The sequence below is a fragment of the Bos taurus genome, chromosome 14 (assembly GCF_002263795.3).
Source record: "Bos taurus isolate L1 Dominette 01449 registration number 42190680 breed Hereford chromosome 14, ARS-UCD2.0, whole genome shotgun sequence".
NCBI lineage: Eukaryota > Metazoa > Chordata > Mammalia > Artiodactyla > Bovidae > Bos > Bos taurus.
In genome coordinates, this window is record NC_037341.1 from 36,434,601 (window position 1) to 36,461,509 (window position 26,909).

Genomic DNA, 26,909 nt, shown 5'->3' on the forward strand with positions numbered 1-26,909 from the left:
TGCTATTGTCATTATATCATTCATTACATGATAAGTGCCAAGAAATAGGTATTTTAGTAAATCATATTTTATACATATGAAATCAAAGGAATTTCATATACAGGCACACCTCATTTTATAGTGCTTTGCAGATATTACCTTTTTTTTTTTTTTTTTTTTTACAAACTGAAGGTTTGTGGCAACCCTAGATTGAGTAAATCTCTTGGTGCCATTTTTCCAATATCATTTGCTCACTTTGTGTGTCTGTGTTACATTTTGGTGATTATTAGCATATTTCAAACTTTTTCACCATTATTATTATATTTGTCCAGGTGACCTGTGATCAGTGATCTTTGCTATTACTACTCACTAAAGACTCACATGATGGTTAGTAGTTTTGGGCAATAAAGTATTTTTTAATTAAGCTATGTACTTTTTTTTAGACATAATGCTATTGCACACAATAGACTGCAAACATATGGTGTAAATGTAACTTTTTTATGCACTGGGAAACCAAAACTATTTTGTGGCTCACTTCATTGTGATGGTCTAGAACCAAACTCAACTATCTCTGAGGTTTACCTGTAGTTTAAATCTCCAGATTCAGTTCTCTGAAGAAAATATTCTGAGTTTAAAATTTGCTTCAGAAATAAAAAGGGCTTTGCTTTTACAGAACAGTCTTTGGCAACATTAGACTCTTCATCGAAGCTAAATTCTGAATGAGAAGCTAAGATTTGGCTCTGTCAGTCCAGATTCTTCAACAAGGCCTTTTGTCTCTGGTTCATTGATTTTCCAATCATACAATAAGGAAACTAATACTTCTGTGTTTGTAGAGTTGGGGTGGGGATGGGGATCATATCATCTGTAATAAATCTATGCCTTCCATAATCTATGCCTCTACCTTCTACTCCAGACAAAAGAAAACCTGTGCTATAGGGGGGAAAAAAAGTAATAAGTTTACCTCAATTAAACTTGAAGTTGGACTCCAAAATTATTGTAGTCAATTTCAGGCTTTATGCCTTGGAAATAATTTTCAATGCTAATGATGGTAGAATGTTCATAATTAAAGCAATTGTTTCACTTATCGTTGCCAAAATTTCACTTCATGGAAATTAAAACATTTAAAGGAATTGTACTGACCTAGAATGAACATTTGATTGACGCTTTTCAGTTAACAGAAGAAAATTTCTTCTATTAAAAAAAAAAAAGGTATATTTAGTAGAGCTGTTGGTTTTGCTTACTAAATCTCAAACAATTTGTCCTGTGGGAAATTACTTGTGACAAATTTGCTTGAAATTATTATTGCAGAATTTGTGGAATAATATATGGGAAATGCATGCGTGAGTGTACATATATCTGTAGACATTTTTTAAGGCAAGAAGTTTTTAAGAGATTACAGAACAGAAAGAAAGAACCCAAGATTCAAAGCATGAGTACCCTTAAATGACAACTTACCAGTAAGTGGACCAATAAAATGTAGTCATTTTAGTGCAAACAGACTTACTCTGTGTCCAGAGGACTACCTGTTCAATGAGGAGACTCCAAGTGACAGGCCAAGGTCAGAAAACTACAGGAGACTTTAGACTGGGTCCTCAACATAGTAAAAAATAAAAATAAAGGCACTGTGTTTCTTAAGAACTGGCCCCCTGAATTTCCTTTCTCTGCTTCAGAATGTGGAAAAGACATACATTTAGGAACTTTAGGCCAAAGAGTTTTCAAAGGATTATGCAGCATCGAATATGACTTGGTAGTATTTAGCATGTTTACAAACACATTTTAAAATATTTATATCAAGATCTATATAAAAATGAAACTGTGAACAGCTGGACAAGAACACTGTTCTACCCGCCGAACTTTTTTCCAAGTTCCTTGACACCGAGGATTGCCAATTGCTTGCCAATGGAGGGTCTGATTTCTGAAATGATATTTTGAAAATGTGAGTTACACTAAAGCAAACCGAAGATGATTCTAATTTACAGAATTATAAATTAAGTTTTTTTTTTTTAAAAAAGGTTAACACTTGAAGTTTTTAAGTGCATTACAAATTGAAATTAAAAAACAAACATCATCACAACACAACTGTTTCTTTTCTTGGGGTTCTGTCAAAACAAGTTACCAATTAATCCTTATTTGAGGACCTCTCCCTATCCTGCACATTGAGAACTGTAGTTTGAGGTCACTGCATTCGTGACTCTCAGTTGCTCTGAGTATATGAAGTGTTGCATAAAGGAAAATGACTTTCTGTTTTGTGTACGGTTTTTTAGTATATTTTTACTGGAGTATAGTTGCTTTACAGAGTTGTGTTAGTTTCTACTGTGCAGCAAAGTGAATCAGCTGCTGCTGCTGCTGCTAAGTTGCTTCAGTTGTGTCCGACTCTGTGCGACCCCAGAGATGACAGCCCACCAGGCTCCCCCGTCCCTGGGATTCTCCAGGCAAGAACACTGGACTGGGTTGCCATTTCCTTCTCCAATGCATGAAAGTGAAAAGTGCAAGTGAAGTCGCTCAGTCGTGTCTGACTCTTAGCGACCCCATGGACTGCAGCCCACCAGGCTCCTCTGTCCATGGGATTTTCCAGGCAAGAGTACTGGAGTGGGGTGCCATTGCCTTCTCCACGTATGCATATATTGGCTCTTTTTTGGATTTCCTTCCCATTTAGGTCACCATTGAGCACTGGGTAGGTTTCCCTGAACTATGCAATAGGTTCTCATTAGTTACCTATTTTATACATAGTATCAATAGTGTATATCTCCCCAATTCATCCCATCTCCCACGGTTTCCCACACTGGCATCCAGATGTTTGTTCCCTATGTCTGTGTCTCTATTTCTGTTTTACAAATAAGATCATCTATGCCATTTTTCTAAATCTGACATATATGCATTAATACATGATATTTGTTTTTCTCTTTCTGACTTCACTCTGTATGACAGTCAGTCCCTAGGTCCACCCACATCTCTACAAATGACCAAATTTCCTTCCTTTTTCTGGCTGAGTAATATTCCACTGTATGCATGTAACACATCTCTGTCCTTTCCTCTGTTGATGGTCATTTGGGTTGTCTCCATGTCCTGCCTATTTACATAGTGCTGCGATGAATGTTGGAGTGATGTGTTTTTCTGAACTATGGTATTCTCTGGGTATATGCCCAGTAGTGGGATTGCTGGGTACTGTTTTGTGTACATTTAAATTAGAGGGGACTGAACCAAATGATTCCTTGTAATCCTTTCCAACTCTTTGATCCCATAATGAAAAATGTGAGCAGAGAAAAGAAAAAAGCCCTTATTATTGAAATTATTATTTTTTAAGTCACTGGAACTTCAGCCAGGGTTGAAGGTGCTTTATGGGTACATATTAAATTATAATATTCATTTTAAAGTCAAAATATGGATGAGGTAGTCAGGAAAATATTAAGTCTACATATTAAGTTTCTGTTTCATGTGAATTCTTTACCCACTTCACTCTTAGTGTGCATACTCGATATAGAGGCTGTTGGACACAAGAGACTAATAAACATAAGTTCAAGTTATTAAATATTAAAATATGCCCTGGGAATAATGATTAACTGGAAAGGTCCACATTTTTCTTTCTAATCTATATTTTTACCAATTCCATCTGACATTTTTAAAAGCCATAAACCATACATCACCAATTCTACCTGTCTCTTAGTTATGAATAATGTTACTGGATTTAACTGGTAGATAAGTACAGGACTGGAATGGGTTTTTAGAAAGGTAAGATGTTTTCAAGGGTCAATTCTTTTGGACAATCTAGATTTCTGTAGATTTATGCAATATTATAATTTACAAGAAACATATTTGGCCATCCAGGCGACTAAACTATATTTCTCATGTGTATTTGGTTTTTGTCCAGTTTCTAACTGACAGTCCCCAAAGCCATTGGAATTTCTTACATGTTGAGAGTGATAAAGGCATCTTTTTATGTGAGTAGGCAGATTTTTGGAAGCACCTGAAGTTGGGAGTTGGTTGCCAAGAGAATTAACCAGGTGGTTAGCAGGTTGGAATTCATGGCTCCACACCCCCAACCCCAAGGTCCAGGGATGGGAGAAGGGCTGGAAGTTGAATCAGTCAGTAGCCAATGACTTAATCAATGACACCTCCATAGTGAGTCATTCAGGAAAGCCAAAAGGACAGAGTTTAGAGGGTGTCTAAGTAAGTGAACACATGGAGAGGTGGGGAGAATGACACCCCTCCCCATACTTCTTCCCTGTCTTGCATTGGGCTGTTACTGAATTATATCCTTTTACAATAAACTGGTCATCTAATCAGGCGGCACTAGTGATAGAGAACTGGCGTGCCAATGCAGGGGACATAAGAGACACGAGTTTGAACCCTGGGTCGGGAAGACCCCCTGGAGGAGGGCATGGCAACCCACTTCAGCAATATTCTTGCCTGGAGCATCCCATGGACAGAAGAGCCCGGTCAGTTACAGTCCACAGGGTTTCAAAGAGTCAGACACAACTGAAGTGACGTAGCACACACACATGCACGGTCATCTAGTCAGTCAATGTGTCTCTGAGTTCTGTGAGCCACTCTAGCAAATTAATCAGACCTGAGGAAGAGATCACGGAATCTCTGATGTATAGCCAGTCAGTCAGAAGCACAGGTTAACAGGTAACACAGCCTGAGCTGGAAACTGGTATTTGAAGGGGGTGGCAGGAGGGAGCAGTCTGGTAGGACTGATATTAAGTTAGAATTAAGTGTCAGAATTAAGTTAAATTGTTGGATGCCAACCTGGTGTCCCATGAATTGCTTCATGCTGTGTGAGGAAATCCCACCCCACCCCATATTAAAATGGAGTGCTTAGAACATCAAAAGAGTTTATGATCCTGCAAAACTAGGCCCACCAATACTATCTTAGTCATGACTGTGACTGCCTCACTAAGCAGTGGTTCTGAAATTTTGCTGTGGGTATGAATCATCTGGACAGGGTTCAGCAAACTGCGACCCATGGGCCGAATCCAGCCCACCCACCCCTTGTGTAGTCTACAGGTTAAGAATGATTACTACACATGATCCAGAAATTCTACTCCTGTATATATATATATATCCAAAGAAAATGAAAAGAGTGATTCAAAAACATACAGCCACCCCAGTGTTCATAGCGGCATTACTTACAATAGCCAAGACATGAAAGCATAGAAGTGTTTACCAATGGTTGAATGAATAAAGAATATGTGGTATACTCAGACATAAAGGAAATGAAATCCTGCCAGTTGCAGCAACATGGGTGGATCGGCAGGGGATTATGCTTGGTGAAATAAGTCAGATAGTGAAAGGCAAATAGTGTGTATTATCATTTGTATGTGGATTCTGCAAATCAAAACACACCAGTGAAAATAACAAAGAAACAGACTCACAGATACAGAGAACAAACTAGTGGTTACCAGTGGGGAGACGGAAGGGCAAGGGACAGCTAGGGTTGAGGGTTAAGAGGCACAAACTACTCTGTATACAATAAACAAGCCATATAGCACAGAGAACACAGCCAATATTTTATAATAACCATAAATGGAGTATAAGCTATAAAATTTTTCAATTGCTATGTTGTGCACCTGAACCTGTGGCTCAGCTGGTAAAGAATCTGCCTGCAATTAGGGAGACCTGGGTTCAACCCCTGGGTTGGGAAGATCCCCTGGAGAAGGAAAAGGCTACCCTACTATTCTGGCCTGGAGAATTCCATGGACTGTATAAATGCATGGAGTCGCAAAGAGTTGGACACGACTGACCGACTTTTACCTCACTTCACTTTCACACCTGAACCTAATATAATATTGTAAATCAACTCTACCTCGACTTTTAAAAAATAGTAATAAAAATAATGATTTTTATGTTTTTAAAGAACTGAAAGCAATTCATAGATTATTTCATGATACATACAAATTCTATAAAATTGAAGTTTTAGTGTCCATTAATACAGTATTACTAGAACAAAGGTAAGCTCATCTGTTTGCATAGCGTCTATGGCTGCTTTGGAGGCAGGTCTCTGACGGTCCCTTGAGACCTTGGTCTGAGCCCCAGTATCCAAATTCACCCACACCTCTCTGGTACAGAACCTCTAAGTCCTAGAGTGTGAACTGGGTCCTGGACTCTGGAACGGCCAAATGGAAGTTTCTCCCCACTGTTGTGACTCCCCAAATCGAATACTGGTCTGCTGTGCATGACATGAAAAGGACATGTCTCCCCAAATGAGGGCCAAGAGAAATCCTCCAACCAGTTTCTCTGCCTTACCCGTCAGAGTCCAAGCCATCGCCAGAACAACGAAGGCTCACAGAGTTCATAGCTGGAGGCTGACAGTCCACACACACTGTGTAGCCCTCTCGGAGATACTGCATCCATCGGGTCAGGGGGCGATTTTCCAGGGCACAGTGGTGAGTCAGTGACTCTGTCTTGAACTCCATACAGTATCTAGAACAACAAAAAAAAGAGCAATTTCACTTGCTGTAATTGTAATGATTGGATGGGCCAAAAAGTTCATTCGCATGTTCCCATACCACTTTATGAAAATATCCAAATGAACTTTTTGGTCAACAAGAACAACAACAAGAAGTGCCCTGATGTTGTAGAAAGTCTTAGGAAGGCTGGAACCCCCTGAGGATGCCTGACAGCCCGGGGAAGGTAGGGTGTTGCCTTGTCACAGGTCACAGAAGGCCTGGTCAAGCTTCTCACTCGCTGAACTCTTGACATCTGACAACTGAACCTTTTTGCTGTTTCTCAATCCATGGTTGAATTATTTGGTCAACACCATACTGCACAAATTTTATCTCGTGTCCTATCTAGTTTGACCGTGAAATTATGTCTCAAAACACATTTCAGTAGGAAAACTGCCCTTGATAACTTTGCGGAGATTTTAATGAATTACAAAAATCGAACAAGAACTTGCTTGAGTCTGAGAACATGTGAGCCCCAGGAAGGCTGGTCCCGGATGTCCAGGCCAGCACCTCACCACCATTCCCGGGACCTTCCCTATACCCGCTCTCCCGGCTCCCCTACATAATCTGGGGCAATGAGGTGAGTTTTGACTCAGAGTCAAGCATCAGAGTTATACTGGACATCACAGATGAAAGGACACGGGAAGCTGAGACACAGTTTTCTGTAACAGACTAGAGTCACCTTACACTGAGCTGTGGAAAACTCTAGCATTACATTATATGACTAGACCCTGAAGGCCCCAGGGGTGCATTCAGACATGGATGAATATTTCAGAGTTTTGTACTTAAAAGCAACACAATTTTACAATTCTTCAGGGAAACAAAACAGCACGGCATTTTAGGTTCTAACTACATTAAAATGGGCTCTTGTGTTTTAATCCATATAATTACGAATTGTAATAAGTTAGATGGGAAGTGTTTAGAGAGACTGTTTCAAAGAAGATCTTTAACGATGGTAGGTAAAGTTTATTTGGTACCTTAAGGTACTAACGTAGGAAATCTATGATGCAGCTTCAGTCAGCTTCAGACAGCTTAACCCTGACATTTTTTCAAGGATATTTGCTCATTAAATTCTCACAGCAACCCCATGCGGTAGGAATCAATATTCTCATTTTATAAGAAGGAAAAATTGAGGCGCAGTAAGAGGTGGTGTGGGGATTTGAACATGCAGCCGTCTGGTGTCCCTATTCTAACAGCAGAAGAGTGGGCTTCTAATGAGCACGGAGGTTCCTTCTGAGCCATTAGGTCTTGACAGAAAGGCTCAGACCTCAGATGGGGGCCATGTTCAAATTCACAAACAGAGGTGGTGCTGGAGTCCACGGTTCCATGAAGACTATAAGCTGAACATCCTTAGTGTGAATGGCAAAATATACCATCTCATTTCTATACAGCATGTTTCTTCTTAGGGATCAGAGACAAAATATTTCTAGCCCCTTCCACCAAAATAAAACAGGGAAGGGGCAAGTATTTCCCAGCTCTGGGATAAAGAGTCACATTTTATTTGTTCGAAGTACATGAACAATACCAGAAGAAATTCCACCCCAACAAGTTACCTTCGTGAGCTGACTTGACCATCCGACTGGAAAAAACATGAGAAAAACAAATAATACCAAATTACCCAGCATCCTCTGTGCTTGTGGTCCAGTGTGGGGAGGCCGCCTGTCTTGTTCGCTCCTTGTTGAACGCAGAGGTAGTTATAAAGGCAGGGACTGGAAAAGGAGAATGACCTTGAACACGTGCAGCTTGAAGTCTCCAGAGCAACTGTTCCCAAACTTGGTTTCAAACCCATCCAAAGCCCTTCAGTCCTAGACAGTTAAGGACTTAGGGAAGGTCATGGACACACGGCTATATAGAAAATGGATAACCAACAAGGACCTACCATAGAGCACAGGGAACTCTGCTCAATGCTGTGTGCCAACCTGGATGGGACGGGGAGTTTGGGGAGAATGGATTCGTGTATATGTATGGCTGAGTCCCTTTATTGTCCACCTGAAACTATAACATTGTTTACAGGCTATACCCCAATACAAAATGTTTGGGGTGTTAAAAAAATAAATAAATCCCTCTACCCCTAAATCTAAGGGACACCACCAAGGAGTGAAGGAGGTGAAGCCAGAGACCCCAGAACCAAATTCCATAAAGCCTCATGCAGCACAGTTGGGCAGGGAGGGGCACGCTTGTCTGCAGTGATCTCACCATGTACAAAGGAAAGTGGCGGGTAGGGGCCAGGGGGTGAGGGGAGGCGTGGGGGCAGGAAGCAGAGGGAATAATAAAAAGATGGGTGGGGTAGGGGGAACCAAGGGAAAAAGTAAGGTAATAGAGAAAGGGAGATTTGTTTTTTTATGAAAAGAAGAGAAACAGAGAAGAAAAGTGAAAAGTAGAAAGAATAAGGCAAGAGAGAGAAAAGGAACAAAGGCGAGAGGAAGAAGACAAGAGAGAAAGTGGAGTAGAAGGAGAAAAAAAGAAAAAGGCAACCTTTCTAAATGAGAACGGGAAAAACAGGAACAGCAAAGGAAGGAAGAGTGAATGCTCCCAGGTTTTCTGATAACCACAGCCTGGAAGCTTCGCCACCAACAACAAAGCCCAGGGTGTGACCATCAGGTGCTGGCCAGCACGGTGCTGTCCCCACTCCAACTTCAGGGAAGGAAGGTCTCGAAGGGTCTCTCCTCCTCACCGCCCGCCCCAACACCCTCACTTCTGATACTCTGGGTCAGAGGAAAAAAAAAAAAACAGCCAGAAACCCTTTCCTTCCACCTCTTCCCTCTTATTTTGCCTTCCTCCTATTTCATCTCTAAGTCTGGGGTGGGGGCATCTGTTGCTCTGTGTAGCCCCTGGGGACGATCTCTTGATTCCATCCTGCTGTCAATTCAAGGAAGACAGGGTTTTGCCTTGAACATCATGGTAGCCCTCACATATTCACATGCTCAACAAATATGTGTTCAAGGAATGAATGGGTCGATGAATGAATGAATAAATGAAGTCATGAAACTGCCATGAGTTTTCACAGGTCCTATTTCCCTGAGGTCTTCTGTTCCTATACTGAATCTTGCAGCTGAGAAAGCTCTACTATCCTTCTGACCTCTTATTTCAGAAATTGGACCATTCTGGGAAGAAGAGATACCAACTGAGATTGGCTTGTGAGATGCCCAAGTCATCAACAAGAGCACAAGGTCATGGGGGAACCAGCAGCAAAATAGATGCTTCAAGCCTATATGTTCATCTTGCTAAGTTCCTTCCAGCCACGAGGTGGCAGCCTGAATTCTTTAGATTTTTCTGAATGAGATGTCATTTTTCTATTACATGGAAACATAAGACAGGCATAGCCACTTGGTCCTAAGAGTTGTAGGCACATTCGTGTCCCATGTGTCTGGGCATCTAATCTCTTGTCTGAACACTACCCACATCTTGTGTAAGCTCTAGACACCCAGCTGAGTGGCTCTTTCTTGCTGTGATAGCATGTTTGTTTTCCGAAGAGAACATGTCATTCTTTCTAAATGTGACCGTAGCTTTGGAACTTCCAAAATTCACGGACAGAATCAAAAAGGAGAAGTGAATGCATGTACGTCAGGATCCTTCTGTTTCTCTTAGACCTAATTATCAGAAACAAACATCGAAAGGGTTTTCATTTTCTTATGGACTGTTTTCATTTCTGTTCTTTTGACACACATATGGACTTATTCACTAAGTAAAGAATACGCTTACTGCTAAATCCTTATAGCATCCTACCAGTCAAACTATAACATTTTCAGAATATGTTTCTTTAGTTCAAAACATTTACCTGAGCTCCTAGTTTGTATTGCGCATGTTATTACAAAAGTTCAAAGGCAATGCACTTAACATACAGCTCAAGGGAAAAAACGCTTGGTTAGGAAGTAGAGGGTAAGTGTAGGACTACAGTTTCTCATATGAAATCCGAAGAAAAAGTTCTGAGATAATAAAACTAACAGCTACCAGTGATGCACTTCTGAGTAAGTGTTTTTCATGCATTCAGTTCAGTTCAGTTCAGTCGCTCAGTCGTGTCCAACTCTTTGCAAACCCACGGACTGCAGCTCGCCAGGCTGTCCATCACCCATCCATCACCAACTCCTAGAGTCAACTCAAACTCATGTCCACTGAGTCAGTGATGCCATCCAACCATCTCATCCTCTGTCGTTCCCTTCTCCTCTCACCTTCAATCTTTCCCAGCATCAGGGTCTTTTCCAATAAGTCAGTTCTTCACATCAGGTGGCCAAAGTATTGGAGCTTCAGCTTCAGCATCAGTCCTTCCAATGAATATTCAGGACTGATTTCCTTTAGGATGGATTCGTTGGATCTCCTTGCAGTCCAAGGGACTCTCAAGACTCTCTTCTCCAACACCACAGTTCAAAAGCATCAATTCTTTGGTGATCAGCTTTCTTTATAGTCAAACTCTCACATCCGTACATGACTACTGGAAAAACCATAGCTTGGACTAGATGGACTTTTTTTGGCAAAGTAATGTCTCTGCTTTTTAACATGCTGTCTAGGTTGGTCATAACTTTTCTTCCAAGGAGCAAGAGTCTTTTAATTTCATGGCTGCAGTCACCATCTGCAGTGATTTTGGAGCCCCCCAAAATAAAGTCTCTCACTGTTTCCATTGTTTCCCCATCTATTTGCCATGAAGTGATGGGACCAGATGCCATCATCTTCGTTTTCTGAATGTTAAGTTTTAAGCCAACTTTTTCTCTATCCTCTTTCACTTTTATCAAGGAGCTCTTTAGTTCTTCTTCGCTTTCTACCATAAGGGTGGTGTCATCCGCATATCTGAGGCTATTGATATTTGTCCTGGCAATCTTGATTCCAGCTTATGTTTCATCCAGCCCAGTGTTTCTCATGATGTACTCTGCATATAAGTTAAATAAGCAGCGTAATAATATACAGCCTTGACGTACTCCTTTCCCGATTTGGAACCAGTCTTGTTGTTCCATGTCCAGTTCTGTTGCTTCCTGACCTGCATACAGATTTCTCAAGAGGCAGGTCAGGTGGTCTGGTATTCCCATCTCTTTAATCATTTAATTTTCACAACCATTCTTTGAGATAGGACCAATTATTTCCCTTTCACAGATGAGGAAACTGTGGTCCAGAGAGCATAAGAAACATGTTCAAGGCTCAAAAGTGTGGCAGTCTGACTCTATTACAACACAGATGACAAAGTTTCACTAGTTTATTAATATTAATGTTTCAATACGGCAGCGTATTACTGATAAATTGCTTAAATTTGGTTCCGTTTTCCCTTTTTGTCCCTTTGTGAAGTGAGAGCTGAGAAAGGAAAGGGGGGAAAGGTTAGCCCTGACACTCGGAGCCCCCTCAGGCTGGGGGATGGGCAGGAGGTGTGGCTCAGGGGTGGGGGAGGGCCTGGGGCAGGAGGGCACCTTGTATATTTGCAAAGTGCTTTCATAGTCTACATCACCGATCTTCACCAAAGCTCTGTCTAGACAGAGGTTTTCTCATCAGAAAACAGGCTCATGGAAGTTAAGGGAAAATAAATAGTAAATGACCAAGCAGGCACCCCAGTACAGACAATCAAGTCTATTTTTTAAGACCTACTATCCAAAAGCAGAGACATCACTTTGTAGACAAAGGTCCATATAGTCAAAGCTATGATTTTTCCAGTAGTCATGTATGGATGTGAGAGTTGGACCATAAAGAAGGCCGAGCGCCAAAGAATTGATGTTTTTGAACTGCGGTGCTGGAGAAGGCTCTTGAGAGTCCCTTGGACTGCAGAGAGATCAAACCAGTCCATCCTAAAGGAAATCAGTCCTGAATATTCATTGCAAGGACTGATGCTGAAGCTGAAGCTCTAATACTTTGGCCACCTGATGCGAAGAACTGACTCATTAGAAAAGACCCTGATGCTGGGAAAGATTGAGGGCAGGAGGAGAAGGAGGCAGAAGAGCATAAGACAGTCAGATAGCATCACTGACTCACTGGACACAAATTTCAGCAAACTCCAGGAGATAGTGGAGGACAGAGGAGTCTGGTGTGTAGCAGTCCATGGGGTTGCAAAGAGTGGGACATGACTTAGCAACTGAACAATTGAACAATTCAAACTCAGTGTTGAGTCTCTGTGGTTAAGACCAATCATAGAATTGAGCAGGAACCCTGGACCTTGTCTCCTCTGTGTCCTGGCCCCTCCAGCCCAAGCTTGGTTGGATGGCACATTCTACTAAGGAGGTGTCCTTCCCTTTGGCACGAGTCTAAAGTAAACAAGCCAAGAACCAGATCACGTAGAGGACTCTGAGCTAGCTCCATTTTTTAACATTCCCCACAAATTTAATTTTTCACTAAGAGCAGTAGGTAATTTAGAAATTATTTTTGCCTCCAGTCTCCCTTCTGCTTCTGTGTGGCAGCACATAGCTGGTGCCTCAGGACAAAAGCTTTCAATAAATGCCCATTCTCCTGCCTCTCCCCTTCCTGGAAACAATATTCAATGTAATAGATTCTTTGTTAACAGACTATTTGCCAACTTTTCTGGCATCCCATCAACCTACCATTGTTCGCTTTTAGGGCAACTTCCACTTCTAAAAGAGTGGCCCCACATGTACTTACTTTGAATGTGAAAGTAAATTACATTTGCTTTGAGAATTTCATAAAGCCCTCTGACACAACGGGGTGTCACAAAAGCAGACTTAGAACCACTAGTCTGTAGATATGGTGTTGAAGAGAATGGAATGAAAATTTGACAAATAACGCCAGCCTAGAATCATACGGTTCATAATAGTGCACAGTGATCTTGCAGAAGGAAAACCCATATGAACAATAGTCAGTATGGGCAACAAACACATAATATATGCTTCTGGATTTGCTTTTATGATAAAAAATATACTCACGATACACATTAAATGAAACTGGAAGAGGGCAAAGGCTGTGTGTGAGTTTAGTCACTAAGTTGTGTTCACTGCTTTTGCAACCCCATGGACTGCAGCCCACCAGACTCTTCTGCCCATGGGATTTCCCAAGCAAGAATACTGGAGTGGGTTGCCATTTCCTTCTCCAGGGAATCCTCCCAACCCAGAGATCGAACTTCTGTCTCCTCCCTTGGCAGGCAGATTCTTTGTTGCTGAGCCACCAATGGCTACTTGATCATTAATTAGAGTGTCTTCATAATTGTATTTTATTCACTGGCCTTGCATGGCCTTTATATTTCTACTTAGTTATCAGACTCTGTAATTGTGATTTTAAAATATTGGATTGGCCAAAAAGTTTGTTTAGGTTTTTCTGTTGGATATCATGGGAAAACCTGAATGAACTTTTTGGCCAACCCAATATAATAATAATATATCAATATTATTAACATTTATATAGTATTAACATTTCTATATTATTAACATTCATATTATAATAATATATTAATATCAATTGAACATTCATATTGATATTGTAAATTCATTGATTTACATTATCAATATTAATTTTCAATATAATTATAATCATAACAACTAATGATAATGCTTAAAAGCAAAACACTATTAAGGGACGGAACTCACAAGATTTAGGGCAATGAGATCACCTGTCATGCTGTTACCTCACTGAGCTCCAATGTCCTCATGTGTAAACCCAGAGAGATGACATTGTTCTATATCCATCAGTTCAGTTCACTTCAGTTCAGTTCAGTAGCTCAGTCGTGTCTGACTCTTTGCGACCCCATGAACCGTAGCACCCCAGGCCTCCCTGTCCATCACAGGCAAAATAATGCCTCCCTCAAGATGTCCATGTCCATGGAAGCAACCTAGATGTCCATCAGCAGATGAATGGATAAGAAAGCTGTGGTACATATACACAATGGAGTATTACTCAGCCATTAAAAAGAATACATTTGAATCAGTTCTAATGAGGTGGATGAAACTGGAGCCTATTATACAGAGTGAAGTAAGCCAGAAGGAAAAACATAAATACAGTATACTAACGCATATATATGGAATTTAGAAAGATGGTAACAATAACCCAGTGTATGAGACAGCAAAAGAGACACTGATGTATAGAACAGTCTTATGGACTCTGTGGGAGAGGGAGAGGGTGGGAAGATTTGGGAGAATGGCAATGAAACATGTAAAATATCATGTAGGAAACGAGTTGCCAGTCCAGGTTCGATGCACGATGCTGGATGCTTGGGGCTGGTGCACTGGGACGGCCCAGAGGGATGGTATGGGGAGGGAGGAGGGAGGAGGGTTCGGGATGTGGAACACATGTATACCTGTGGTGGATTCATTTTGATATTTGGCAAAACTAATACAATTATGTAAAGTTTAAAAATAAAATAAAATTAGAAAAAAAAAAAAAAGATGTCCATGTCCAAATCCCCAGGAGCTGTGAATATGTTATGTTACATGGCAAAGAGAAATTAAAGATGTTACTCGATTGAACTTAAAATAGGGTGATTATTCTGGATTATCCAGATGGCTTGAATGTAAGCACAATGGTCCTTCGAAGAGTTAGAGGAGGATGTTATGACTGAAGACAGGCACAGAAAGATGCTACGATCTGGCTGGGAAGGTGGAGGAAGGGGACCATGAGAAAAGGAAGCCTCTGATACGATGGAAAATGCAAAGAAACTGATTCTCTGTCAGAGCAATCAGAGAGGAATTCAGCCCTGTTGACAACCTTGGTTTAAGTTCAGTAAGACCTGTGTCTGACTTCTGACTACAGAACTGTGCGATGATACATTTGTGTTGTTTAAGTCACTAAGTTTGTGGTAATGTACTGCCTCCAGCTTTCTGAGGTATTGACAAAAGCTAACACAATCCTAAAGGAAATCAACCCCAGAATGTTCATGGGAAGGACCAATCTGAAGCTTCAGTATTTTGACCACCTGATGCAAAGAATCAACTCACTGAAAGAGACCCTGATGCTAGGAAAGACTGAGGGCAGGAGAAGGAGGTGACAGAGGATGAGATGGTGGATGACATTTCCAACCCGATGGACTTGAGTTTAAGCAAGCTCTGGGATGCTGTGAAGGACAGGGAAGCCTTAGCGTGCTGCAGTTCATGGGATCGAAAAGAGTCAGACACAACTCAGCGACTGAACAACAATAATACAACCAAGCGTGTTTTTCTCTAAAAGGTGTTTTCCTGTGAGTGACTCACTTAATTTTAGTGTTTTCTGCATTTTGGTAGGCTGTTTCACAGTTTATCAAGTCCTTGTTCCAAGAGGATTAAAATATTATTTCACTGCTTCCTGAAATAATAAAGATCAGAGTGAAAATAAACACAGACTTAAAAATTAGTAGAATATACCCATGAGATGAAGGGCTGGTTTTCTGAAAAGACAGACCAAATAGACAAACTTTAGCTAGACTCACCAAGAAAGAAAGAGGCGATTCCAACAGGTTAAATTAGAAATGAAAAAGGAGAAGTTACAACGAATACCACAGAAATATAAAGGATCATAAGACACTATTACAGATAACTATACATCAACAAATTAGACAAATAAATTCATACAAGACTGAATTATGAAGAAACAGAAAATCTGAATAGGCTGACTACTAATAGGGAAATTGAAACAATAATGAAAACACAAAACTCCCAAAAAACAAAAGCCCAGGCCTAGATGGCTTTACTGGAAAATTCCACAAAACATAAAAAAAAATATTTAATATCCTTCTCAAACGTTTCCTAAAAATCAAAGAGGAGGAAAATTTTACAAACAAATTTTATGAAGCCTGCATTACCCTGATACCAAAACCTGACAAGTACACTACAAAAAAAGAAAATTACAGGCCGATATCCTTGATGAGCACAGACACAAAAAGCATCAGCAAAACACTAACAAACTGAATGTAATTACACAGTAAAAAATCATATACCATGATCAAGCGGGATTTATTCCAGGGGTGCAAGGATGGTTTCATTGATTCTGCAAATCAACCAATGTGAGACATTCACAAAATGAAGGATAAAAATCATATGATCATCTCAATAGATGTGCAAAAACATTTGACAAAATTCAAAATCCATTTATGATGTTGATATCAACAAATTGGATACAGTAGGAATGTACCTCAACATATAAAGGCCATAAGGGCTTCCCTGGTGGTTCAGAGGTTAAAGTGTCTGCCTGCAATGCGGGAGACCAGGGTTCAATCCTTGGGTCGGGAAGATCCCCTGGAGAAGGAAATGGCAACCCACTCCAGTATTCCTGCCTGGAGAATCCCATGGACGGAGGAGCCTTGTAGGTTACAGTCCACGGGGTCGCAAAGAGTCAGACACGACTGAGCCACTTTTCTTTTCTTTCTTTATGACAAGCCCACAGCTAACACACTCAACAGTGAAAAGCTGAAAACTTTTCTTCTAAGAGAAGAGTAAGACAAGGATGCCCACTCTTGCCACTTTTATTCAGCAAAGTATTAGAAGTCATAGTCCCAGCAATGAGCCAAGAAAAAATTTTTTAAAATAAATTCAAGTCGAAAAGGAAGTAATAATACTGATACTATTTGCAAATGACATGATACTATTAATACATAGAGAACCTTGAAGACTCCACCAAAAAAAAAAAACTGTTTGAACTAATGAATTCAATAAAGTTTTAAGATACAAAATCAATACACAGGAACTTCCCTGGTAGCTCAGTGGTAGAGAACCTGCTTGCCAATGCAGAAGACACAGGTTCCCCTGATCTGAGAACATCCTACATGGTATGGGGCAACTAAGCCTGTGTGCCACAACTGTTGAGCCTGTGCTCCAGAGCCTGGGAGCCAGAACTACTGAGCCCACATGATGCAACTCCTGAAGCCCACGAGCCCTAGAGCCCATGCTTGGCAACAAGAGAAGCTACCACAATGAGAAGCTCACAAATCACAACTAGAGCAGCCCCTGCTTGAGATAACTAGAAAAAAAGCCCACAGAGCAACGGAGACCCAGTACAACCCCAAAATTCAATACTCAAAAATACATTGTGGCTAGTAACAAACTATGAGAAAGAGGAATTAACATAACAATGTAATTTACAATTGCCTCAAAAAGAACATAATGCCTAAGAATAAATTGAATCAAGGAAGTGAAAGACTTGTACTCTGAGAACTGTAAGACCCTGATGAAGGAAACTGAGGACAATACAAAAGGATGGAAGGTTATGCATTATCATCCTGCTATGAAGAGACCCAGGCCTGGGAAGGGGGCTGAGCACCCTGGTGCCACACTGAAGGGTCAGCCTGTGCTGCAGGAATACATTCTAGCAGCCTATCCCTGTAACTAAGTGGTGCCATTGTTTTTTCTAATGGATCCAGCTGCCAGTGCAGGGAACATGGGTTTGATCCCCAGTCCGGGAAGATCCCACATGCCACAGAGCAACTAAGCCTATGTGCCACAAGCACTGAGCCTGCACCCTAGGGCCCGCGCTCCACAACAAGCGTAGCCCCCACTCTCTGCAACTAGAGAAGCCTGAGCACAGCCAAAAATAAACAAAATGAGACAAAACTCTACTGGCACTAAACTAAAATTTTTGTGCATTCGATTGTTTTTAAAATAGCCAAACAAGCAGACTTTTAGCCATTTAGATCCTAATTTTACATATCCTGTGAAATATACCCAACGTCTGCTGGCCACTGATTAGGTAAATCTTTATGGTTGCAAGACCCCAAGCCACCATGACACCTGCCCTATGAAGCCCTTTCACCCAGGGACTCCAAACCATGCTACTTAGTTGATATCAACTGGATGCACGAGCTCCTGGCAGACTCTTCTGTTCCCCCTCTGGATGGTGATCGCCATAGTGCAACCTTTGAACATCCTCTCTCACACAGCCTGTAAGGTCATTGTGTGTTACTACTGCCTCTTGGGGTCATGAGTTTTTCCTAAACTGGTCCCCAGATCCTCAACCCCCACCCCCCAACCTGAGTGTCTGGCTCACCATGCTGTTCCCTCTACCTGGATGGTTCTGCATTTTTTAGCCTCATCATATCCTCAGGGAAGTCCCTCCCCTCCTAGCCTCTGTGGATCCCCTCCTCCACCAAGGAATCTATTTATAACACACATGGGACCTCCTTGTTGGCTCAGACTGTATTTGCAATACACACTCACAAGTCACTACACCTCTCCCTTGTTCCATACATGATATCCTATGCTTGCAGTGCTTAGTCACTCAGTCGCATCCAAATCTTTGTGACGCCATGGACTATAGCCTGCCAGGCTCCTCTGTCCACGGGATTCTCCAGGCAAGAATACTGGAGTGGGTTGCCATTTTCCTCCTCCAGGATATCTTACCGATCCAGGGATCGAACCCGCATGTCCTGTGTCTCCTGCATTACAGGCAGATTCTTTACCCACTGAGCCAATAGGCAAGCCCTTGTTCCATACCCCGTTGGATTTACCACTGAATTATCATTGCAGTGGTAATTCTCTGGGACTAGTTTCCTAGGATGATCTGCTTATCATCTTCCCCTCCCGCTAGACTGTGATCTACCTGACAGCAGGTTTCACAGCAACTTTTCTCCCCACTGTGATTGGCACCCAGCCCAGTGCCTGGCATCCAGGAGACTCTGAAGAAACACTTGTGTGTGGAAAGAACAAAGGAGCAAAACAACTCGGAGGATCACGCTGACGTGGAATTTTCCAGGTTCCTATGAAAAAAACATGATCTCTGCTACCCTGAGAAGTCAGTGTTTTGCTCTATCAGATTCAACCCCTATCAACACACCGGTTTTGGCCTTTTTGTTAATTTCTTTGTGAGTTTCCCATGGCTCCCAACTCATGAAGGAGCTGACTCTGGGTCTCCTGGGCCAGCCCACGAGCAAAACAATCTTCCCAAATCAAAAATCTCATCACATCAGCCCCAACCCAGTTGGTCTGGGAGGAGAAACAGGTTTTTTAAGAGAATCATTTTATCATGCTTTAGGAATTTGTTGAGCTTCCCAGGTGGCTCAGTGGTAAAGAATTCGAGGGCAATGCAGGAGATACAGGTTCCATCCCTGGCTCGGGAAGATCCCCTGGAGGAGAGCATGACAACCTACTCCAGTATTCTTGCCTGGAGGATCCCATGGACAGGGGAGTCTGAGGGGCTACAGTCCATGTGGTCACAAAGAGTCAGACGCGACTGAGCAACTAAACACCAACAACAGGAATTTCTAATTTTTCTATTATTTTCACAGGTATGCGAGTGTCCCTGATTAAACAGGGATGGCGGTGAAAGGTGAAATCCAGTTATCCTTACTGGACGCATCTTATCCTGTGTGAAATAGCCTCATCCTACCTTAAGTCCTTTGTGGTCAGCTTGATAGAGTTTGCTAAACACCACAGTGTACGGTCCCTTACAGCTGGCGCCTGCAGCGCGGGAGGGGCCCACCTACAAGCTATAAATGGGAAGGGCTGGCTCGGGTGTTGGGGAGGGCTTTAGTGCAACTGATGGATAAAGGCATTATCTAACACTTCCTGAGCTTCCTATCTCCTCTGCGCAGCCTGGCCCACCCCGCTCCCTGCAGTGCCTGCATTGGATGCTCACCACCCAGGGACAGCAATTAAGGAAAGCGCGGTACCGAAGGCATGCCCGCAGTCCTCGCCCTGCGGCGTCGCGTACTCCAGGCAGCCGGCTCTCTCCTCCAGGGCCGGGCAGGGCTCGCCGCCGTTCTGAGGCTCCTGCTGCACCGCGCGCCTCCGCACGCGCGCCGTGGGCCGACACTGGCTGGCACAACCGCTCCAGGGGCTCCACTCCCCAACGATGCACGGGCGAGCTGAAAAACAGCACGATGGGGACGCACACCTGAGCACAGCCAGCGCCTGCCAGGCCGTTCCCGCCAAGACACACAGTCAAGTTCAGGCTGTGCATACATCGTGCCGGGACCCGCGGTGGATCAGGAGGAACGCACAAGGTTGACACTGACGCTACCCACCCTGATGGTGAACTGATAAATGGGTATCCCTTAGAGACGGGCGGATGTTCCCGGATCATGAAGGTGGGTCTGAGCCAGGACCCACCCGAGTAAGAGACTGATGCCTTCAGGGTACTTCCTCTTACAGTCCAGTGTTAAATCAGCTCTTTGCCCTTGTTTTCCTTTGATTGTAACTTTATCCTCCTCTGTCCAGAATATTTTTAGGGCAACAGTAATACACACTCATTGTTGGAGGACAGGGAAGTCTGGTGCGCTGCAGCCCACGGGGTCGCAAAGAGTTGGACACAACGTAGCGACTAAACAATAGCAGTAATACACATTCATTGTAGAAAACATAAAGGAAATAAATTCTAAAAAAGAAAAGGTGGGACTTCCCTGGTGGGCTGGTGGTTAAGAATCTGTCAATGGAGGGGTCACAGGTTCCATCCCTGGTCTGGGAAAATTCCACATACTGCAGAGCAGCTAAGCCCTAGCTGGCAACTACTGAAGCCTAGTGGCCCTAGAACCCTGCTCAGTAACAACAGAAGCCATCAGAACGAGAAGACCCCGCACCAGAGATAGCCCCTGCTCCCTGAGACTAGAAAAAGCCAATGTGCAGCAACAAAGACCCCGTGAAGCCAGGAAAAAAAAAAAACAAAACAGGTGTTTCTCCCACCAATCACTTCTCCCACCATCCCATCACTTACCCAGGTCAATTCTTATCAGGAAATGTGCCTCCTTAAGACATGGCATAGGGCCACACCAATGACCCCTATCCAGTAGGGTTCTCCTGGTGCTCTATTCTCACCTTCCATGGCTCAGGGACTCATACACTATACGAGGTGACATTTAGAGATCAGCAACCAGGGCCCACAGAGGGTAAGAATACCCATGGTCAGGCATGGGGGCAGAGTCAGGGGATGAATTTGGTTCTCTGCCCATGACTGTAAAAATCAATGTGGTTGCATATTTAACTTTTTCATTTAAAATCCTAATAAGTCTTTTAAAAGGACTGTACTGAGTTTTCAAGTTGAATTACTTGAAGACCTGAAATTGGATATAAGAAAAGAGAAAAACAAAGAAACAGAAGATGTACCCTGAACTGGATGCCAAAATTCCTTTCCCACAAAAACATGACCCACTTTTTCCAATCACCCTCATACATTCAAGTTTTCAAAGTCTTCACCAAGAAAACACCCAAACTTCTTTGAAATCTGATGGGACTTCTGACAATTTGTACTTGAAAACGCATTTTGCCTCTCGGCACACTCTAGTTTAGGGTTCGTGGTGTCTGGAAGCTACATCATTCGGTAGCACTACCCATGACATGAAAAGGGTAACATACATCATAAAGTTCAGTCAGTAACTAAAGAGCGTCAAACTGCTGTAAAACTGCTTTTATTAATCATCTAAAAACTTATAGGTAGGACTTCCCTGGTGGTCCAGTGGTTAAGACTCTGTGCTTCCACTGCAGGGGCTCCGGATTTGATCCTTGGTCAGGGAACTAAGATCATACATGCCTTGCAATGTGGCAAATAAATAAAATAAAATAAAATCCTGTGAACCTAAAAACAAAACAGACAAAAAGCCTTATAGGTATCACATGTCAACAATCTAAGGAAGCAAGAATGAGCCACACCAGAGTTCATTTCCAATATCTGCCATGCACACATCCTTTGGAAAATCAATAACAGGTCACTTCCTGCTCATTATCTCTTGTTAACCTTCCCTTTTTATTTTCACAGCCCTGTGATTCAATTGGCCCATAGAACCAGAAGGCATTTAAGGGGATTTCAGGTTAGGAGCTGGTTGAGAAGGACACCTCCTGTCCTTAATTCCTTTAATAACTCTTTTTCTTCCCCCAAATCTCTTCATCCCTGAGTTTAGTTAGTCCTATGCTTGAACTACACTTAATAATACACTTTAAAAATATACACTTGTTTCAAAAATTAAACATTTGGAGGCAGTATAAAATACAATTTTGCCATGGCTTTAACCCAAAACTTAGTTATATGGCCTTGGTTATACCCTATCCATCACCGACTCAATGGACATGAGTTTGAGCAAAGGTCTGGGAGAAGGCGAAAGACAGGGAAACCTGGGGTGGTGCAGTCCATGGGGTCGCAGAGTAGGACACTATTGTGCAACTGAACAACGACAACAATACATTATCCATAGGGTAACAGTTGACATGGGAGGATGAATTTAGTCTCCCAGTATTTCTTCAACATTTATGTCTTGTCTCATAAATCTTTATTTATTTGGGAATCATAGGTAAAGTCCTCAAATCACAGAATGATTGAATCAATTGTTGTTCCTATTGGTTAATATTTGTCCTTGGCAAAATGCTATGCCCTTTCTTCCTAATCTATGACTTTGTATGTATGTGCTAAGTGGCTTCCGTCATGTCCAACTCTTTGTGACCCTACCGCCAGGCTCCTCTGTCCATGGGATTCTCCAGGCAGGAATACTGGAGTGGGTTGCCATGCCCTCTTCCAGGGCATGTTCCCAACCCAGGCATTGGACCCACGTTTCTTAAGTCTCTTGCACTGGCAGGCAGCGTTCTTTACCACTAGCGCTACCTGAGAAGCCCAATCTATGATTTTAACAGCCTCATAAGGAGAATCAGAAAGTTCTGGGCCCCGAACAAGAACATCTTGGGGTCTTCATTGTCAAACAAAGTGAAAAAAGTTCATGTAGAGTTTCACCAGTAGACAGGTGTTCCACAAAATATTTTGAGTTGGAAGATGAGTCTGAATTATTTATTCCTGTTCTGCACAAAAGATTCTCATCTTGATTAACTTGTGAACTTTTGATTCTTTGGATTGCAATTTGTCACAGATCACAAGCAATCTTTGGTCATGGAGGTTGGGAGAACAGAAACTTCTGACAGATTTATTACCACAAGTCATATATCTCAGCTACTTGACACAGATTTCCTTTTGAACTCTTCCATTAGTATTCTTGTTACCTTCCCACTAAAGCTCACCTAACTCACATCTGTATACAGCATAACAAAACAGTCTTTCTTCACATGACTTTCTTATCCTTCACATTTCACTGGCTGTCACTGGGGGCCGGCAGACTCTCACCTAGCCAGCAGAAAGAGCTCCTGATTCCAAGCTCACTGCAGCTTCCCCTGGGTCTTTGTTTGAATTTAATGGAACCACCTACCCTTTTTAGAGGAAAGAAGCCTAGATTTAATGGGTGCCTAGAAGCACTGCAAGCCTTTTTCTTCTCCTTTGTTTCAACTCCACATAACATTCAGGTGGGTTTCCCCAGAAGTGGACCCTCAGACATGGATCTGACTGAGAGCAATTTACTTGGGAGGTGATCCCAGGACGTATAAGGGAATGGGAAACGGACACAGAATCAGACATGGAAGAGAACAGAGGTAGGAAGGGGATGTCTAAGCTTCTACTTTGGGTGCAGTGAACGCCTCTGGCTCTGGGGTCACTGGGGAGTGGCAAGTGGACAGATCCGGAATGGAAGGAACCGTCAAGCCTTTCCCCATACGTGCCAGCTCATGTCCCTCCCTCTGGAGCCTTCTGGTTATCACACGTCCCCACCATAGCCACAGGGAGAACAGCCAAGAGCAAAAAAGTAAGTTAAACAGTTCAGTAATGAATCTTCAAACAAGAGTAGGGGATATTTCCCCATGTTCTAAGGGGAATACCCAGTCATATCGAAGTAAAATTGGGCTTCCTGGGTGGCTCAGCGGTAAAGAATCTGCCTGTCAATGCAGGAAACTCAAGAGATGAGGGTTTGATCCCTGGATCAGAAAGATTCCCTGGAGAAGGAAATGGGAACCGACTCCAGTATTCTTGCCTGGAAAATCCCATGGACAAAAGAACCAGGCGGGCTACAGTCCATGGGATCGCAAAGAGTTCAGTCACTGAGTGACTGAACACAAGTGGGATCCAAGTAAAATTACTTCAAAAGATGTACCACTACTCTCTCTCTCTCTCTCTTAATGGCTTTTAAAACTCCTTCCAAGGTTTTGCCATTGAATTTGGAATAGAATTCAAACTCCCTGAGTGGCCCACCAAGTCCTGGGTGACCTGCCTGTGCCTGCCTGCCACTCCCACTGGGAGCCAGCCCCCACTCCCCAACACCTCTTTCCAAGCTCTGCCCACGGTGGCCCCTTTGCCCCTGCCACACCCACTCATGCTTTTTCAGGACCTTTGGCTGTGTGTTCCCTCTGCTGGAATGTTCCTCCCACACTGGGCATGGCTGGGTTCGGCTCATCTTTGAGGTCCCAGCTGAACTATTTCCTTTCCAGGGAGACCTTCCCTGACCGGCTTATCACACACACACATACACACACCCCACAAAATTATTTCCTCTCAGACCTCAGTGTTTCCTGCCTTCTAGCATCTCCATGATTCAGAATACCAACCAAATGAAGTCGCTCAGTTGTGTCTGACTCTTTGCAACCCCATAGACTGTAGCTTGCCAGGCTCCTCAGTCCATGGGACTTTTCCAGGCAAGAATACTGGAGTGGGTTGCCATTCTCTTCTCCAGGGGATCTTCCTGACCCAGGGATTGAACCTGGGTCTCCCGCATTATAGGTAGACTCTACCTTCTGAGCCACCAGGGAAGCCCATAATTCAGAATACATATGTATTTATTTTGTTTATTGTTCATTTTGTATTTCATCCCTAGCACTTGGCAGATGGCAGGTGCTCCATAAATTGTCAGATGGATGAATGAAATGGCATTAGACCAGGTCCTCCTCCTTTCTAAATTAAATTCTACATTGAAACAGACTCTGGCCTGCTCACATCATAAGTATTGGGTTGGGTTAAAAGTTCATTTGGGTTTTTCTGTAATGAACTTTTTGCCCAACCCAATAAGAAGCCAAAGGACTGACAGAGGCTCCAGGGTGTGAAGGAAAGCCGGAGGAAGAACAAAGTCAGAAACTCGCAGAGCCAAACACAGAAGAAATTCCTAACCTGGGCCAGAGTTGCCTGGGATCTCCTGGCAATGGTGGCCCCAAAGAGTGCCCCTGGAAGGAGCACTGCTTCTCTGCTCCTTAAGGTTACGTAGAGTCCAGTTTCTCCCAGCAACCACAGTCCATCAAGTCCTTCTTAATCCATTTATATCTCCTGGCATTACCACATCTTGAAAGTGACAAGCTTTTTCAGCATTAATATCTGTGGGGTGAGGTGGTATTTCCTTTTATTTGAGCCTGATTTCCCTCACTCAAGAATTTCAGAATACGGTGGGAAAACCCCTGTGTGTATCTCGTCTGAGCCACTCGTGGACTGACTGTTCCAGTAGACCCCTGCCCCGCAGCTTTTGGACCCATCTTTCTATAGATACTTTCCCTCTCAGATTTCCCACTCAACTTTCCCCCAGGCCCATTCCCAGTCCAGATAGAGGTGGAAACCAGAATTACACACACTATTTTCAACTGTAGGTATCAAGTGTTAGTCGCTCAGCTGTGTCCGACTCTTTGCGACCCCGTGGACTGTAGCCTGCCAGGCTCCTCTGTCCATAGGATTCTCCAGGCAAGAATACTGGATTGGGTTGCCATTCCCTTCTGCAGGGATCTTCCCCACCCAAGGATTGAACCCAGGTCTGCTGCTCTGCAGACAGATTCTTTACCATCTGAGCCACCAGGGAAGTCCTGTAGGTATCAAAGGGTAATCTAAAATTTTTTTTTCTAATGCTTTTCCTTGATGATGCCAAATACACACATGCGTGCGCACACACACACACACACACACACACACACACCAGCAGCTGCAGCAGCAAACTGAGCTGAAGGGCAAGCTCCTTCATTTCATGAATACAGTCTGGATTATTTCTTCTTAATGTAAGGCCTGGTTATCTTCCTATAGCCTCTCCTTGGTTAATCAGACACTCAAACTTTCCTCTCTGTAATCTGGCCCTGCCTGCCTGGCTCTTTGCCACCTAAAAGGTGAAGGCCACCCACGATCAAGCACTTTCTCCCTCACTTTTTAAAGTTCCAATCAGTTCTTAGCCCTAACCATTTCTAAGGAAATATTCTTTTTGCACTTTATGCACAGCAGCAGCATTGATGCTTGGCTTCTGTTTCTCGACAGTCTATGGAAGGGAATTCCCTGGTGGTTGTGGTTAGGACTCCATACCCTCACTGCCGAGGATCTGGGTTTGATCCCTGGATGGAGAACTAAAATCCCACAAGCTGTACAGCACAGCCAAAAACTGAAAGAAAAAAAAAAGTCTATGAAGGAAAAATAAAACAGTCCCTCACACACACACACATTCCTCAGGGTGACACAATTTTATTTATTTTTTTAAAGATCTTTTTCTTTTATGTGGACCACTTTTAAAGTCTTTATTGAATTTGTTACAATAGTACTTCCGTTTTATGTTTCAGTTTTTTGGCTGCAAAGCATGTGGGAATCTTAGCTCCCTGACCAGGGACCGAACCCACACCCCCTGCATTGGAAGATGAAGTCTTAACCACTGACTGCCAGGGAAGCCCCTGGGTGACACAATTTTAAATTTACGTCATCTGCCTTTTTCTCTCTCCTTCTGCATATGTGCCCCTTTCCCAGGAAACTTGTCACAACTTCTCTGAAAGTCAAACAAGACCATAAAAATTGCCCAAGTGCCTATGGAGCCCCTCAAAAGCATAAATAAAATGATCAAGTATTTGTTTCCTCTTGCAGAAA

At 42.8% G+C, this 26,909-nt stretch overlaps 1 protein-coding gene across 2 annotated transcripts in view; it reads right to left on the minus strand.

Annotated features, from left to right (window-relative positions):
• The window catches only part of SBSPON (somatomedin B and thrombospondin type 1 domain containing), a 37,351-nt gene that overhangs the window by 4,841 nt on the left and 5,601 nt on the right, over nucleotides 1–26,909 (minus strand). Inside the window, exons 2-5 of one of the 2 annotated variants that reach the window (XR_003038033.2) lie at nucleotides 19,912–20,106; nucleotides 8,044–8,134; nucleotides 6,226–6,402; nucleotides 1,120–1,894 (exon numbers count right to left, since the gene is read on the minus strand). Coding sequence is in view for 1 of the 2 variants with exons in the window: in NM_001075869.2 (NP_001069337.1) it covers nucleotides 1,777–1,894; nucleotides 6,226–6,402; nucleotides 8,044–8,134; nucleotides 19,912–20,106 (581 nt within the window). In the remaining variant the exon portion in view is untranslated. 2 annotated transcript variants of the gene reach the window in all.